This window comes from Crinia signifera, chromosome 1, assembly GCF_055691185.1.
Source record: "Crinia signifera chromosome 1, ASM5569118v1, whole genome shotgun sequence".
NCBI classification, from domain to species: Eukaryota; Metazoa; Chordata; class Amphibia; order Anura; family Myobatrachidae; genus Crinia; species Crinia signifera.
In genome coordinates, this window is record NC_139217.1 from 2,536,762 (window position 1) to 2,553,742 (window position 16,981).

At 52.3% G+C, this 16,981-nt stretch overlaps 2 protein-coding genes across 4 annotated transcripts in view; one reads left to right on the forward strand and one right to left on the reverse strand.

Moving 5' to 3' along the window:
* The window catches only part of PRADC1 (protease associated domain containing 1), a 32,298-nt gene extending 27,839 nt beyond the window's left edge, over positions 1-4,459 (forward strand). For all 3 annotated transcript variants that reach the window (XM_083163508.1, XM_083162723.1, XM_083162013.1), the window contains one exon: positions 3,831-4,459. In XM_083163508.1, coding sequence (XP_083019634.1) covers positions 3,831-3,951 — 121 coding nt within the window. In that variant the 3' untranslated portion in view covers positions 3,952-4,459. The remainder of the gene's footprint in view (positions 1-3,830) is intronic.
* A 10,502-nt stretch (positions 4,460-14,961) lies between these two features.
* GLOD5 (glyoxalase domain containing 5) overlaps positions 14,962-16,981 on the reverse strand; it is a 33,399-nt gene continuing 31,379 nt past the window's right edge. The window contains exon 4 of the mRNA XM_083164482.1: positions 14,962-15,593. Coding sequence (XP_083020608.1) covers positions 15,453-15,593 — 141 coding nt within the window. The 3' untranslated portion in view covers positions 14,962-15,452. The remainder of the gene's footprint in view (positions 15,594-16,981) is intronic.

Sequence of the window (16,981 nt, forward strand, 5' to 3'; positions counted from 1 at the left end):
TAGCAGGGAGATGATACTGCCCCCAGCATATGTGATGTCCTGCAGCGGGGGCGGGGCTGTAGCAGGGAGATGGTACTGCCCCCAGCATATGTGATGTCCTGCAGCGGGGGCGGGGCTGTAGCGGGGAGATGATACTGCCCCCAGCACATGTGATGTCCTGGGGCGGGGCTGTAGCAGTGAGATGATACTGCCCCCAGCACATGTGATGTCCTGCAGCGGGGGGCGGGGCTGTAGCAGGGAGATGGTACTGCCCCCAGCACATGTGATGTCCTGCAGCAGGGGTGGGGCTGTAGCAGGGAGATGATACTGCCCCCAGCACATGTGATGTCCTGCAGCAGGGGCGGGGCTGTAGCAGGGAGATGATACTGCCCCCAGCACATGTGATGTCCTGCAGCAGGGGTGGGGCTGTAGCAGGGAGATGATACTGCCCCCAGCATATGTGATGTCCTGCAGCGGGGGTGGGGCTGTAGCAGGGAGATGATACTGCCCCCAGCACACGTGATGTCCTGCGGGGGGGTCAGGGGGCAGGGCTGTAGCAGGGAGATGATACTGCCCCCAGCATATGTGATGTCCTGCAGCGGGGGTGGGGCTGTAGCAGGGAGATGATACTGCCCCCAGCATATGTAATGTCCTGCAGCGGGGGTGGGGCTGTAGCGGGGAGATGATACTGCCCCCAGCATATGTGATGTCCTGCAGCGGGGGTGGGGCTGTAGCAGGGAGATGATACTGCCCCCAGCATATGTGATGTCCTGCGGGGGGGGGGGTCAGGGGGCAGGGCTGTAGCAGGGAGATGGTTCTGCCTCCAGCATATGTGATGTCCTGCAGCGGGGGCGGGGCTGTAGCAGGGAGATGATACTGCCCCCAGCACATGTGATGTCCTGCAGCGGGGGCGGGGCTGTAGCAGTGAGATGATACTGCCCCCAGCACATGTGATGTCCTGCAGCGGGGGGCGGGGCTGTAGCAGGGAGATGGTACTGCCCCCAGCACATGTGATGTCCTGCAGCAGGGGTGGGGCTGTAGCAGGGAGATGATACTGCCCCAGCACATGTGATGTCCTGCAGCGGGGGCGGGGCTGTAGCAGGGAGATGATACTGCCCCCAGCACATGTGATGTCCTGCAGCAGGGGTGGGGCTGTAGCAGGGAGATGATACTGCCCCCAGCATATGTGATGTCCTGCAGCGGGGGTGGGGCTGTAGCAGGGAGATGATACTGCCCCCAGCACATGTGATGTCCTGCGGGGGGGGGTCAGGGGGCAGGGCTGTAGCAGGGAGATGATACTGCCCCCAGCACATGTGATGTCCTGCGGGGGGGGGGTCAGGGGGCAGGGCTGTAGCAGGGAGATGATACTGCCCCCAGCATATGTGATGTCCTGCAGCGGGGGTGGGGCTGTAGCAGGGAGATGATACTGCCCCCAGCATATGTGATGTCCTGCAGCGGGGGTGGGGCTGTAGCGGGGAGATGATACTGCCCCCAGCATATGTGATGTCCTGCAGCGGGGGTGGGGCTGTAGCAGGGCGATGATACTGCCCCCAGCACATGTGATGTCCTGCAGCGGGGGCGGGGCTGTAGCAGGGAGATGATACTGCCCCCAGCACATGTGATGTCCTGCAGCGGGGGTGGGGCTGTAGCAGGGAGATGATACCGTCCCCAGCACATGTGATGTCCTGCAGCGGGGGCGGGGCTGTAGCAGGGAGATGATACTGCCCCCAGCACATGTGATGTCCTGCAGCGGGGGTGGGGCTGTAGCAGGGAGATGATACTGTCCCCAGCACATGTGATGTCCTGCGGGGGGGGGGGGGGCAGGGCTGTAGCAGGGAGATTGTTCTGCCTCCAGCACATGTGATGTCCTGCGGGGGGGGGGTGGGGCTGTAGCAGGGAGATGATACTGCCCCCAGCATATGTGATGTCCTGCAGCGGGGGTGGGGCTGTAGCAGGGAGATGATACTGCCCCCAGCACATGTGATGTCCTGCAGCGGGGGCGGGGCTGTAGCAGGGAGATGATACTGCCCCCAGCACATGTGATGTCCTGCAGCGGGGGCGGGGCTGTAGCAGGGAGATGATACTGCCCCCAGCACATGTGATGTCCTGCAGCGGGGGTGGGGCTGTAGCAGGGAGATGATACTGCCCCCAGCACATGTGATGTCCTGCGGGGGGGGGGGGCAGGGGGAAAGGCTGTAGCAGGGAGATGGTTCTGCCTCCAGCACATGTGATGTCCTGCGGGGGGGGTCAGGGGGCAGGGCTGTAGCAGGGAGATGATACTGCCCCCAGCACATGTGATGTCCTGCGGGGGGGGGGGGGGGTCAGGGGGCAGGGCTGTAGCAGGGAGATGGTTCTGCCTCCAGCATATGTGATGTCCTGCAGCGGGGGTGGGGCTGTAGCAGGGAGATGATACTGCCCCCAGCACATGTGATGTCCTGCGGGGGGGGGGGGGTCAGGGGGCAGGGCTGTAGCAGGGAGATGATACTGCCCCCAGCATATATGATGTCCTGCAGCGGGGGTGGGGCTGTAGCAGGGAGATGATACTGCCCCCAGCACATGTGATGTCCTGCAGGGGGCAGGGCTGTAGCAGGGAGATGGTTCTGCCTCCAGCACATGTGATGTCCTGCGGGGGAAGTCAGGGGGCAGGGCTGTAGCAGGGAGATGATACTGCCCCAGCACATGTGATGTCCTGCGGGGGGGGGGGGCAGGGGGCAGGGCTGTAGCAGGGAGATGGTTCTGCCTCCAGCATATGTGATGTCCTGCAGCGGGGGTGGGGCTGTAGCAGGGAGATGATACTGCCCCCAGCACATGTGATGTCCTGCGGGGGGGGGGGGGGGTCAGGGGGCAGGGCTGTAGCAGGGAGATGGTTCTGCCTCCAGCATATGTGATGTCCTGCAGCGGGGGTGGGGCTGTACCAGTGAGATGATACTGCCCCCAGCATATGTGATGTCCTGCAGCGGGGGTGGGGCTGTAGCAGGGAGATGATACTGCCCCCAGCACATGTGATGTCCTGCAGTGGAGACAGGGCTGTAGCAGGGTGATGGTACTGCCCCCAGCACATGTGATGTCCTGCAGCGGGGGCGGGGCTGTAGCAGGGTGATGATACTGCCCCCCCAGCACATGTGATGTCCTGCAGTGGGGGTGGGGTTGTAGCTTGGTGATAGTACTGACACCCCCCCCAGCACATGTGATGTCCTGCAGTGGGGGTGGGGCTGTAGCAGGGTGATGGTACTGCCCCCAGCACATGTGATGTCCTGCATTGGGGGCGGGGCTGTAGCAGGGTGATGATACTGCCCCCCCAGCACATGTGAAGTCCTGCAATGGGGGCGGGGCTGTAGCAGGGTGATGGTACTGCCCCCCCAGCACATGTGATGTCCTGCAGTGGGGGCGGGGCTGTAGCAGGGTGATGGTACTGCCCCCAGCACATGTGATGTCCTGCAGCGGGGGCGGGGTTATTGTGACATGTAGGGGAGGGGTGCCCGGGGAGTTGTGTGGACTTCAAGCGGTACAGCCGGGTGTTATTCCCAGGTCACATGGGAAAGTGACTGTGCCATTCCCTGCACCGCGGCACTGTCTGCACACCTGTAGTTATAGTCCTGCTATACCGTCATCCACACCTCCATCTACATGGCTGCTCTGGTCTCTTACTGTGATGAATAGATCCTGATTAGTACACCCCTCCCCTGGATAACAGGTTCCCGTGCAGGGTGTAATAATGTGGCGTTACGCATCATGTCATGCGCTATTTGCAACATAGCCCCTCCTCCTGTCATGCTGTTAGTTCCTGGCCGACCAATCGGAATGTTTGTTTCATCCTGGCAGTGTCTGAACCTTTTCTATGTCTCGCCCAGGTACATGATCCAGAGTTCCCTGGAGCAGCACGGACTACCCTGGGCCATCATCTCCATCCCAGTGAACGTCAGCAGCATCCCCACCTTTGAACTCAAACAGCCCCCTTGGACGTTCTGGTAGAGGCACTGAGATGGGAAGAGGCACGAGGAACTGGGAGAGGGAAGGTTTGCAGATGGCAGAGTATTTCTACACACTGCCACTTTTGTATCTTCTATCAGGGGGCTGATCTATGTTATACGGTCCGTACCCTCACGCCAGGAGCGCAGAACACTTTTGTATGACTCCTCCCCCCTCCAACAGTTCTATTTTCAAACGTCTGGATGATGAGAAGCCTTGCAAGGCATGCTGGGACTTGTAGTGACTGGCGGGCCAATGGTTTGGTTACCTGTGACAGGTGTGGTACTTATACATTGCAGACATCTGGGTAATCTGCCCAGGTGGGTATGGGTCATAGGTCGTAGGTGATAAGTGTACCGCACCCTTGCTACGCTCAGTACACTATTAGAATCTAACGCTATGTCCACGTGGATAGTAACATATGAAAACCACCTGTTTTGGGGGGAAATATTTTTGAAAAACTCCTGTCAACCTTTTTCATGTGTCGATATATGGTTGGTTGACCTATTAATTGTCGCACTTTTTATTGTCAGTCTGCTGACCGCATTCTTCTACCACTATGGTGGGTGCCAGTGGGGCAGTTGGGGACCTTTGTTCCCAGCATAAAGGGCTAAACATGGTTCATAAAAGTACAAGAAGCGGATGGCACAGTGTTGTATCACTGTCCCTGCAGTGGTCTGATCATCTCAGACGCTGACTACACCAGTGACCCCTAGACCATATCAGCGTCTGCGGAGGAATAAATGCTGTATACTGTGTACGGTCCCTGCAGTGGTCTGATAACCGCAGGCGCTGACTACACCAGTGACCCCTAGACCATAGCAGCGTCTGCGGAGGAATAAATACTGAGTACTGTCCCTGCAGTGGTCTGATAACCTCAGGCGCTGACTACACCAGTGACCCCTAGACCATAGCAGTGTCTGCGGAGGAATAAATGCTGTATACTGTGTATGGTCCCTGCAGTGGTCTGATAACCTCAGGTGCTGACTACACCAGTGACCCCTAGACCATAGCAGCGTCTGCGGAGGAATAAATACTGAGTACTGTCCCTGCAGTGGTCTGATAACCTCAGGCGCTGACTACACCAGTGACCCCTAGACCATAGCAGCGTCTCCGGAGGAATAAATGCTGTATAGTGTGTACGGTCCCTGCAGTGGTCTGATAACCTCAGGCGCTGACTACACCAGTGACCCCTAGACCATAGCAGCGTCTGTGGTGGAATAAATGCTTTATACTGTGTACGGTCCCTGCAATGGTCTGATAACCTCAGGCGCTGACTACACCAGTGACCCCTAGACCATAGCAGCGTCTGCGGAGGAATAAATGCTGTATAGTGTGTATGGTTCCTGCAGTGGTCTGATCACCTCAGACGCTGACTACACCAGTGACCCCTACATGGGTCTTCAACCTGCGGCCCTCCAGATGTTGTGAAACTACATGTTCCAACATGCATTGCCACATTTTTTCCTATAAGAGCATGCCAAAAAACCCCAGGGGCATGCTGGGACATGTAGTTCCACAACATCTGGAGGGCCACAGGTTGAAGACATGTGCCCTAGACCATGGGTCCTCAAACTGCGGCCCTCCAGATGTTGTGAAACTACAAATCCCAGCATTCCTTGCCACAGTTTTGCTATAAGGGAGTGTTAAAACTATGGCAAGGCATGCTGGGATTTGTAGTTTCACAACATCTGGAGGGCCGCAGTTTAAGGACCCATGCCCTAGACCATAGCAGCGTCTGCAGGGGAATAAATGCTGTATACTGTCCCTGCAGTGGTCTGATAACCTCAGACGCTGACTACACCAGTGACCCCTAGACCATAGCAGCGTCTGCAGAGGAATAAATGCTTTATACTGTGTACGGTCCCTGCAGTGGTCTGATAACCTCAGGCGCTGACTACACCAGTGACCCCTAGACCATAGCAGCGTCTTCGGAGGAATAAATGCTGTATAGTGTGTACGGTCCCTGCAGTGGTCTGATAACCTCAGGCGCTGACTATGCCAGTGACCCCCTAGACCATAGCAACGTCTGCGGAGGAATAAATGCTTTATACGGTGTACTGTCCCTGCAGTGTTCTGATAACCTCAGGCGCTGACTACGCCAGTGACCCCTAGACCATAGCAGCGTCTGTGGAGGAATAAATGCTGTATAGTGTGTACGGTCCTCCCTGCAGTGGTCTGATAACCTCAGGTGCTGACTACACCAGTGACCCCCTAGACCATAGCAGCGTCTGCGGAGGAATAAATGCTTTGTAGTGTGTTGTGTGTGTGTGGTTATTTGTCTCTCTGTCCAGGGCTGACCAATGAGATCTCAGTACAGAGGCCATTACTCCACCATCCTCCCTGAAGGTGGAGTAATGGCCTCTGCCAGTGTCCCTGGCTGGTCTTACATCCTCCACGTTGGCTTAGATGCTCAGCGCCACATTTGGGGCTTGCTGTGGGCGCAGGAGGGGGGGGGGGGGGGGGGATAGTGATCCCTGCCCTGTAATGGTCCCTCAGCATCGGGTACGGCTGGCTCACTTATGTGCGTTATGGACCATCAGGGGTGCAGAATATGTGGTTTACATATCCCAGCATGTGATGCCATCTGCTGCCCCCCTGGTATCATGGCACCATTTGCCCACAGCAGCTAGCATGCCCGAGGCTTCTGTCTCCAAAATGGTGTACTAATATTATACAACAAGCTGGGACTCATTTACAGATGACCTAATCACATGGCACAAGATGGCAGCCGTCTGGGTATCCATAACTCCCTATAGGGGGCCTCCACGGAACGCACTGGTGTCACTCCCAGCAGATTGCGCACTGCGGATTCTGGTGACCACCAAAGCTTATATTTATTATTTTATCATGGACACGGAGTGCTGATTGTGATGCCAGGTATATGCCAGGATGCTGAGCGCAATGCCCTGTACACGCCAGATACCGAGCGCAATGCCCTGTACACGCCAGATACCGAGCGCAATGCCCTGTACACGCCAGATACCGAGCGCAATGCCCTGTACACGCCAGATACCGAGCGCAATGCCCTGTACACGCCAGATACCGAGCGCAATGCCCTGTACACGCCAGATACCGAGCGCAATGCCCTGTACACGCCAGATACCGAGCGCAATGCCCGTACACGCCAGATACCGAGCGCAATGCCCCGTACACGCCAGGTACCGAGCGCAATGCCCCGTACACCCCAGATACCGAGCGCAATGCCCCGTACACGCCAGGTACCGAGCGCAATGCCCCGTACACGCCAGATACCGAGCGCAATGCCCTGTACACGCCAGATACCGAGCGCAATGCCCTGTACACGCCAGATACCGAGCGCAATGCCCTGTACACGCCAGATACCGAGCGCAATGCCCTGTACACGCCAGATACCGAGCGCAATGCCCTGTACACGCCAGATACCGAGCGCAATGCCCTGTACACGCCAGATACCGAGCGCAATGCCCTGTACACGCCAGATACCGAGGGCAATGCCCTGTACACCCCAGATACCGAGGGCAATGCCCTGTACACCCCAGATACCGAGCGCAATGCCCTGTACACGCCAGATACCGAGCGCAATGCCCTGTACACGCCAGATACCGAGCGCAATGCCCTGTATATGCCAAGATACTGGGCACTGAGTGCAATGCCCTGTACATGCCAGATACTGAGCGTACAGCCCTGTATATGCAAGGATACTGGGCACTGAGTGCAATGCCTTGTACCTGCCTGATACCGAGCGCAATGCCCTGTATATGCCAGGATACTGGGCACTGAGTGCAATGCCCTGTACACGCCAGATACCGAGCGCAATGCCCTGTACACGCCAGATACCGAGCGCAATGCCCTGTACACGCCAGATACCGAGCGCAATGCCCTGTACACGCCAGATACCGAGCGCAATACTCTGTACATGCCAGATACCGAGCACAATGCCCTGTATACGCTAGGATGCTGAGCGCAATGCTCTGTAAATGCCCGATACCGAGCGCAAAACTCTGTACACGCCAGATACCGAACGCAATGCCCTGTATATGCCAGGATACTGGGCACCGAGCGCAATGCTCAGAACACGCCAGATACCAAGCGCAATGCCCTGTACACGCCAGATACCGAGCGCAATGCCCTGTACACGCCAGATACCGAGCGCAATGCCCTGTACATGCCAGATACTGAGCGCAATGCCCTGTACACGCCAGGATCTCGAGTATCAAACTAGAAGTGACAGGTACCACGCCCCTTTCCCACCCATAACCACACCCACTTTCACGCCCTATTGATATGAACTGGAAATGCATTGATATCGTTTCATACTAAAAAGATGGTTGTTATGAATCGAGTGTCACCCAACGCCGTGCATCAAAACAAGAGGATGAATGAATCCTATTACGACGTATTAAAACCAGGTAGTTATAGCGGTATTGATAAATATTATGAAGCGGTTAAAAATTAATTTAAAAGAAACTATGTAAGAAAATGGTTACAGGAGCAAGACGCATACACATTGCACAAGCCGGCGAGAAAAAAACTATAAAAGGAATATGATCTGCGTGTCGGGGATAAATCATCAGTGGCAATGCGATTTGGTTTCGCTCATAGACTTGTCAATATAACCAGTAAAAGGGCCTGGGCCGTAAGCCTGCCCGCTAAGAACGCCACAATAGTCGCTAAGGCTTTCGAAAAAATATTCCAACAGGGCGACGTGCCAAAGAAGCTGCAAACCGACAACGGTAAAGAGTTTCTAAACAAGGTCCTAAAATGTTTTTAGAAAAATTTGGAATAAACATTTCACAACCAATAATGATGTGAAAGCCGCTGTTATAGAGCGTTTCAGAAGGACTTTAAAAACATGAATGTGACGTTATTTCATGGCAAAGAATACCTACAGATATATAGATGATTTACAAGATTTCATAACCAGTTATAATAGCACTTGTCATAGAACGATTAAGTGCGCGCCAAGTGCCGTGAATGACTCTAACGTGTTGAGAGTCTTCAAGGCGACGTACGGCGATTACTTTAGAAGTAAGAAAACACCCGTTTGTTTAGCGATTGGTGACCATGTCCGCATTTCCAAATATAAGGACATATTTCAGAAAGGTTACGAACAGAATTTTTCTAAGGAAATATTTGTAATACGCGGCGTAAACACTAAAGGGGTTAAGCCGCTTTACAAGCTGGAGGACCTATATGGAGAGACTATAACCCAGGCATTCCCAACCACGGTCCTCAAGGCACGCCAACAGTGCAGGTTTTAATGATATCCAGGCTTCGGCACAGATGGTTTAATCAGAATCCCTCAGATACTAATTAAGTCACCTGTGCTCAAGCCTGGATATCTACAAAACCTGCACTGTTGGTGTGCCTTGAGGACCGTGGTTGGGAATGCCTGCTATAACCGGTAGTTTTTACCCAGAGGAGTTACAAAGCATACCAAAACATAATAAGGTTTACAAAGTGGAAAAGATTTAAAATATAAGAGGCCTGTAATATACGCATTAGTTAAGTAGCGCGGATACCCCACAAAATGTAACAGCTGGATCGCAGCATCGGAGATAAAGGATATATAAACAAAGGGGAAGATGGATGACAAACCGTTCTACATAACGTTGCCGATTGACGCCTCAGCCGATACCTTTCCACAAAACAAGATTTCTGACTATACGACAAAACTGGCGAAGCCGATAGACTTAGTGGTGAATGGGAAATAGCTCTTACAGAAATACAATATCTGCACACCTGGAATACAATCGATGTACAAGATTGTGTGTTGAAAATAACAAGTTGGGATGGATCGATCGGATCAGCCACAAGGGTATGCATTAAACCATGGTTTTATGACACTATGGAAGCGATAATCGATGCATTCAATGCTGAAATTAGCCGACATAAACTGGATGGCGGGTTAAAACTATGGTACGAACCGCTTGACCGATCCGTATTCTTCGACAATAAGCCTATGTACCATATCACGGCCAGCCCTAAAATGGAGGATACTGGGATTACAACCTAAAACGAATTGTTTAAAACCGTGTGCAGAAATCAACGGTGGCCAATATACGTTGTTCGTGTACACAGATATTATCGAACATCATAGGGTCGGTGATCGTTATGTACCGTTGCCGCGGACTGTTGAAATAAAGGGTCGTAACAATGTGATGGTCACTATACGATACGAGAAACCCGATTACGTGCCGTTGTGCAAAACGCATTTTGACACTATAGCCATGGAGATAAAGAACGACCAGAACGAGAACATGTAATTTAAGTTTGGGAAAGCATACGTGAAACTACACTTCAGACGCCACAAAGCCGAATTTTATAAAATAGTATGGTCGCCATAAAAAATTATGGAAATCCGGCGCTCTACGCGCAATACTATAAAACTCAAGCCGGTAGTGGTTTACCCGGGTTTCACGGCAGCACATACATGTATGGCTGTGGGTTAGGGGGCATTTTTGGAAAGCCTGTTCAGAAAAGAAGTGCCTTTTTTCCCGAAGAGGGTTGGAGTTGGCAAAACCTCACGTGAAGAATGCCGCGCGCAATATAGCGAAAGATGTCATAGGCCAAGCCACAACAGCCGTTATGAACCGATTACATGAAGCAAATCGAGCGAGGCAAGATGGATCCGGTTTAGTTTATATGAGGTGTCACGGACCCACCGGTCGCCTGCTCCGATATGTCAATCTGTGCATCTCCGGCCGTGACTGGGGTTCACTTTGGACACTCGGGTCCTTTCTTTGAGGTAAACTGCCACCAGCCAAAGCTGATTTTAGCGCTTGAACCTGCGCAAGGAGCGGCTTGGCTCGCACCTGACCACAAAATGCAGTATAAACTAAGGTAACGCTGATCACTCTTCTGAGGCTAATGAGTCTAAACACAGAATCAGAGACTGGAAATATGTATTATTTATTCCTAGAAATACTACAGAGCTTAAGTGAAAAAATGGTTACAAGATAGTATAATGATTTTAAAAGTACACACAAGTTAAATGCAATTTCAGAAATAAAAAGGGTATAAAAAGAAATGACAGAAGCGTATCTTACACGTAAATATAGATTCTGGCGTGGGGGGGTCTCCACAAGAAATAAGCGGTCGCTTCCAGCTCGATGCTGCGCCCCAAGAAGTAGGTACAGAGTTCAAAGGTACAGAGTTTTTATCTGCAGCCTTCCTCATCCCTCCCACCCTTGGGATTTTTAACTATTCTCTTGCTGAGCCTAGGGAAGGTCCATAAATATAGGATCTTTCCCATAAAGAATTTGTCCCTGCTTTGAAGTAGATTTTATACATTCTTCAAGTGATAAGAGGTAATTTAGTGGAGGGCAGAGCACCTTTGGCCTATTGGCCGGACACTATTACTCTCTTCCCCCCCCCCCCCCCCCCCAATCTGGTTAATGAGGGGTTTCCGATCTTATCTGACATCCTAACTTCAGAGGATTTCTACAGATGGTCAAACTGAGGGAATACAGGCCTCAAACTCAAACCAGGGTCACCTACAGTTTACCCACATAATAAAAGACATGTCCTGATTCCCAAACATAATAATCACAGGAGACATAACTTTACAACAATATCAGACATACATTAATCGAACAGATAATCATAACAGGAGGCATATGTTAATTTGATCGATCACCTGATCTGATCGTTACATGAGGAAAAGAAAACTGAAGCGTTCAACACAACTTCCGCCTTAGTGCATGCCCCTTTTAAACAGAAACCGGAGCAAGCGCAACTTAGATAAAAAAAGGAAGCCGAAGAGAATGGTTGGCGATATTTTTTAAGAATGTCTTTCATACACAACGAATCCATGGAATGCGCAATATCGGAGCTTGACCTTTTTGATGTGCCCCCAACACAGACCAGCGTAGAGAAAAGTCTATACGTGGAAGTTCAACCTTTAGCGGCGTTATCCGAGACCGCTCCGCTAGAATTCTACATAGCAGCCAGCGGCGAACACTACTACGATTTGAACAACACGTTGCTGTACGTGACCTGTAAGATCGTATGGCCTGATAATGCGTCAATACCGCAAGGAGCACGGGTCGCCCTTATTAATTACCCTATAGCGACTTTATTCAGCCAAGTGGATGTTTCTTTGGGCGATAGGCTCATATCACAATCCAATAATCTTTACGCCTATAGAGCGTACATCGAGACCATTTTGAATTAACGCTTTATCCATAAAACACACAAAAGGATATCTGCGATCCAGCTGTTAAATTTTGCGGGGTATCCGCACCACTTAACTAAGGCATATTTCAGGCCTCTGACCGTCTTCTATTTTAAAAATGTTTCCACTTTGTAAACCCTATTGTCACAATCTTAGGCGGCGATTCCCCAGATATGCCAATCTGAGAATCCCTGAATCCCTGCCACGTGACACGATTACTGAGTACCCCAAGCGTGTGTTTATTTCACCACGATTCCGCTTGCCACCAATCAGAGTACGCTTTTTGGACTTAGTCCACGACAGCTTTGATTCTGCCGACACACCAAATTATGAATTACACGGTAGCGCCCTGGCGAATTCGTCAGAGGCTTGGGCTGGAAAACAGCCGAAACCAAAACTAAATTATGATTTTTAATTTAAGTGACAACACTACAAGGCTTACAGTATATTACAGAAAACATAGGTTACAAGATATATTGTTAATAGGTAAGGTCACGCATAAAAGACAGTTTCAAATAAAACAAAATAGGAATAAAGAAAAACCGATTCGAGCACACACAGCATGAAGCGGGGTTGTAGTGGGATTGCTTCGTATTGGTATAGGATCATCAGCGAGAACAGTATCTCATCCTAAGCATAATGAACATCATTTCTTGTGAGCCACACACTTTTAAGATCTGCAAACCCCACACAATCACAGCCCCCACCTCAGGAATCTTCACTGTCACATGGGGTTTCCTGATGATATACCCAGGGGTTGGCTAATGTACTTTCCTTTTGAAGCTGAGCAATTAGCCACCAACAACCAAAGCTTTGACACTTTGTATACAGAGCACCCTTCCCCCCCCTGGGGTCAGAGTCAATACACTGTGTTGAGACACACCAGGCAGACCAGATCTTGATCTGGGTTCTAGGGGAAATTACGTCCATTGATGCTAGGATGAGGAGATAGCACCACAATATCAGAAACATTATAAACATATCGTATGGACTTCAAAGGAAAGGGCTCCCATCTGCTTTCCTGTTTCACCACCATTTCCACCTAACCATCCAGGGGGAATGGGATCATTCGTCACACTGCATTTAGGTGTACACCATTAGGTCGACTTGCATTTAGGTCGACCTGACTGAAGGTCGACAGGGTCATTAGGTCGACAGTGAAAAAGTCGACATGGTTTGTTTTTTTCTTTCTTTTTTTATATTAAACGTCGACACAGTCAACATAGCACCGCGTCCCCTCGCATGGCTCGCTGCGCTCGCCATGCTTTGGGCACGGTGTCTCGCTACGCTCGGCACACTATTTTATTTTCCCACCACGCCCTAGTATATCAATGCATCTCCAGTTCATATCAATAGGGGCGTGAATGTGGGTACCAAAGTAGGTGTGGTTATGGGTGGGGAAAGGGGTGTGGTACCTGTCAATTTTAGTTTGCTATTTCCTGGGACTATACCTACTCGATTGCAATGCCCTGTACATGCCAGGATCTGGAGTGCAAGGCCCGGTACAGGCCAGGATCTGGAGTGCAAGGCCCGGTACAGGCCAGGATACCGAGTGCAAGGCCCGGTACATGCCAGGATACAGAGTGCAAGGCCCGGTACAGGCCAGGATACCGAGTGCAAGGCCCGGTACAGGCCAGGATACCGAGTGCAAGGCCCGGTACAGGCCAGGATACCGAGTGCAAGGCCCGGTACATGCCAGGATACCGAGTGCAAGGCCCGGTACAGGCCAGGATACCGAGTGCAAGGCCCGGTACAGGCCAGGATACCGAGTGCAAGGCCCGGTACAGGCCAGGATACCGAGTGCAAGGCCCGGTACAGGCCAGGATACAGAGTGCAAGGCCCGGTACAGGCCAGGATACAGAGTGCAATGCCCTGTACGCGCCAGGATACCGAGCGCAATGCCCTGTACGCGCCAGGATACCGAGCGCAATTCCCTGTACGCGCCAGGATACCGAGCGCAATGCCCTGTACGCGCCAGGATACCGAGCGCAATGCCCTGTACGCGCCAGGATACCGAGCGCAATGCCCTGTACGCGCCAGGATACCGAGCGCAATGCCCTGTACGCGCCAGGATACCGAGCGCAATGCCCTGTACGCGCCAGCATACCGAGCGCAATGCCCTGTACGCGCCAGGATACCGAGCGCAATGCCCTGTACGCGCCAGGATACCGAGCGCAATGCCCTGTATATGCCAGGTTACTGGGCACTGAGTGCAATGCCCTGTACACGCCAGGATACCGAGCGCAATGCCCTGTACACGCCAGGATACCGAGCGCAATGCCCTGTATATGCCAGGTTACTGGGCACTGAGTGCAATGCCCTGTACACACCAGTATACCAAGCACAATGCCCTGTACATGCCAGGATGCCAAGCACAATGCCCTGTACACCCCAGGATACCAAGCGAAATGCCCTGTATACGCCAGGATACCGAGTAGAATGCCCTGTACATGCCAGGATACCGAGCACAATGCCCTGTACATGCCAGGATACCGAGCGCAATGCCCTGTATATGCCAGGTTACTGGGCACTGAGTGCAATGCCCTGTACACACCAGGATACCAAGCACAATGCCCTGTACACGCCAGGATACCAAGCACAATGCCCTGTACACGCCAGGATACCAAGCACAATGCCCTGTACATGCCAGGATACCAAGCACAATGCCCTGTACATGCCAGGATACCAAGCACAATGCCCTGTACATGCCAGGATACCAAGCACAATGCCCTGTACATGCCAGGATACCAAGCACAATGCCCTGTACATGCCAGGATACTGAGCACAATACCCTGTACACCCCAAGATACCAAGCGAAATGCCCTGTACATGCCAGGATACCGAGCAGAATGCCCTGTACATGCCAGGATACCGAGCAGAATGCCCTGTACATGCCAGGATACCAAGCACAATGCCCTGTACATGCCAGGATACCAAGCACAATGCCCTGTACATGCCAGGATACCAAGCACAATGCCCTGTACATGCCAGGATACCAAGCACAATGCCCTGTACATGCCAGGATACCGAGCACAATACCCTGTACACCCCAAGATACCAAGCGAAATGCCCTGTACATGACCACCATGATGTAATTCCTGGACATACAGTGATGGTATTTATGGTGAGCAATGTATGCAGGACCCCAGCACTGAGGTCACCTCCGTGTACCCCTGTATGCCGAGAGCTGTAGTGTGACCAGTATGCTGGGGTGCACGGACGCCTTCATTTCATTTATTGTTTTATTTCGATCTGGTACAAATATATATATAGGCTGCAATGTGAGAAATCATGGGGGAGGTGCTTATGAGAGAGGCCCAGTTGCTGTGGGTTACGGCACGGCTGATTAGGGTTTCCCACTGGAGTCAGCTACATAGTTGGATACTTCTATTAGATTGTGGTCGGGATCTCGGAAATAAACCGAATGAATTTCTCCCACTGCTCCTGTCCGTGACACCGGTCCTTCTTCTACTGGAACGCCACAGATCTGCGGGAGACACGGAACAGGTGATCAATCTGTGGGCTCTGTAGCAAGACAGGTATAATGTGACTACGCACAGAGGACGCTCCGCAGATGTAATGCAGATGTGACTCGCAGAAGGGGGCGATAAACATTAGAGCATATGCGGTTATTAATGCGAAGCCCGGCGGAGGGGGGCGATAAACATTAGAGCATATGCGGTTATTAATGCAAAGCCTGGAGGAGGGGGGGCGATAAACATTAGAGCATATGCGATTATTAATGTGAAGCCCGGCGGAGGGGGGGGGGGGGGGGGGGCGATAAACATTAGAGCATATGCGGTTATTAATGTGAAGCCCGGCGGAGGGGGGCGATAAACATTAGAGCATATGCGGTCATTAATGCGAAGCCCGGCGGAGGGGGGGGGGGCGATAAACATTAGAGCATATGCGGTTATTAATGCGAAGCCCGGAGGAGGGGGGCGGTAAACATTAGAGCATATGCGGTTATTAATGCGAAGCCCGGCGGAGGGGGGCGATAAACATTAGAGCATATGCGGTTATTAATGCGAAGCCCGGCGGAGGGGGGCGATAAACATTAGAGCATATGTGGTTATTAATGTGAAGCCCGGCGGAGGGGGGGGGCGGTAAACATTAGAGCATATGCGGTTATTAATGCGAAGCCCGGCGGAGGGGGGGGGGGGGGGGGCATAAACATTAGAGCATATGCGGTTATTAATGCGAAGCCCGGCGGAGGGGGGCGATAAACATTAGAGCATATGCGGTTATTAATGGGAAGCCCGGCGGAGGGGGGGGGGGGGGCGATAAACATTAGAGCATATGCGGTTATTAATGTGAAGCCCGGCGGAGGGGGGCGATAAACATTAGAGCATATGCGGTTATTAATGTGAAGCCCGGTGGAGGGGGGGCGATAAACATTAGAGCATATGCGGTTATTAATGCGAAGCCCGGCGGAGGGGGGCGATAAACATTAGAGCATATGTGGTTATTAATACGAAGCCCGGCGGAGGGGGGGGGGGGCGATAAACATTAGAGCATATGCGGTTATTAATGCGAAGCCCGGCGGAGGGGGGGGGGGGGGGGCGATAAACATTAGAGCATATGCGGTTATTAATGCGAAGCCCGGCGGAGGGGGGCGATAAACATTAGAGCATATGCGGTTATTAATGCGAAGCCCGGAGGAGGGGGGGGGCGGTAAACATTAGAGCATATGCGGTTATTAATGCGAAGCCCGGCGGAGGGGGGGGCGATAAACATTAGAGCATATGCGATTATTAATGCGAAGCCCGGCGGAGGGGGGGGGGCGATAAACATTAGAGCATATGCGATTATTAATGCGAAGCCCGGCGGAGGGGTGCGATAAACATTAGAGCATATGCGGTTAATAATGCGAAG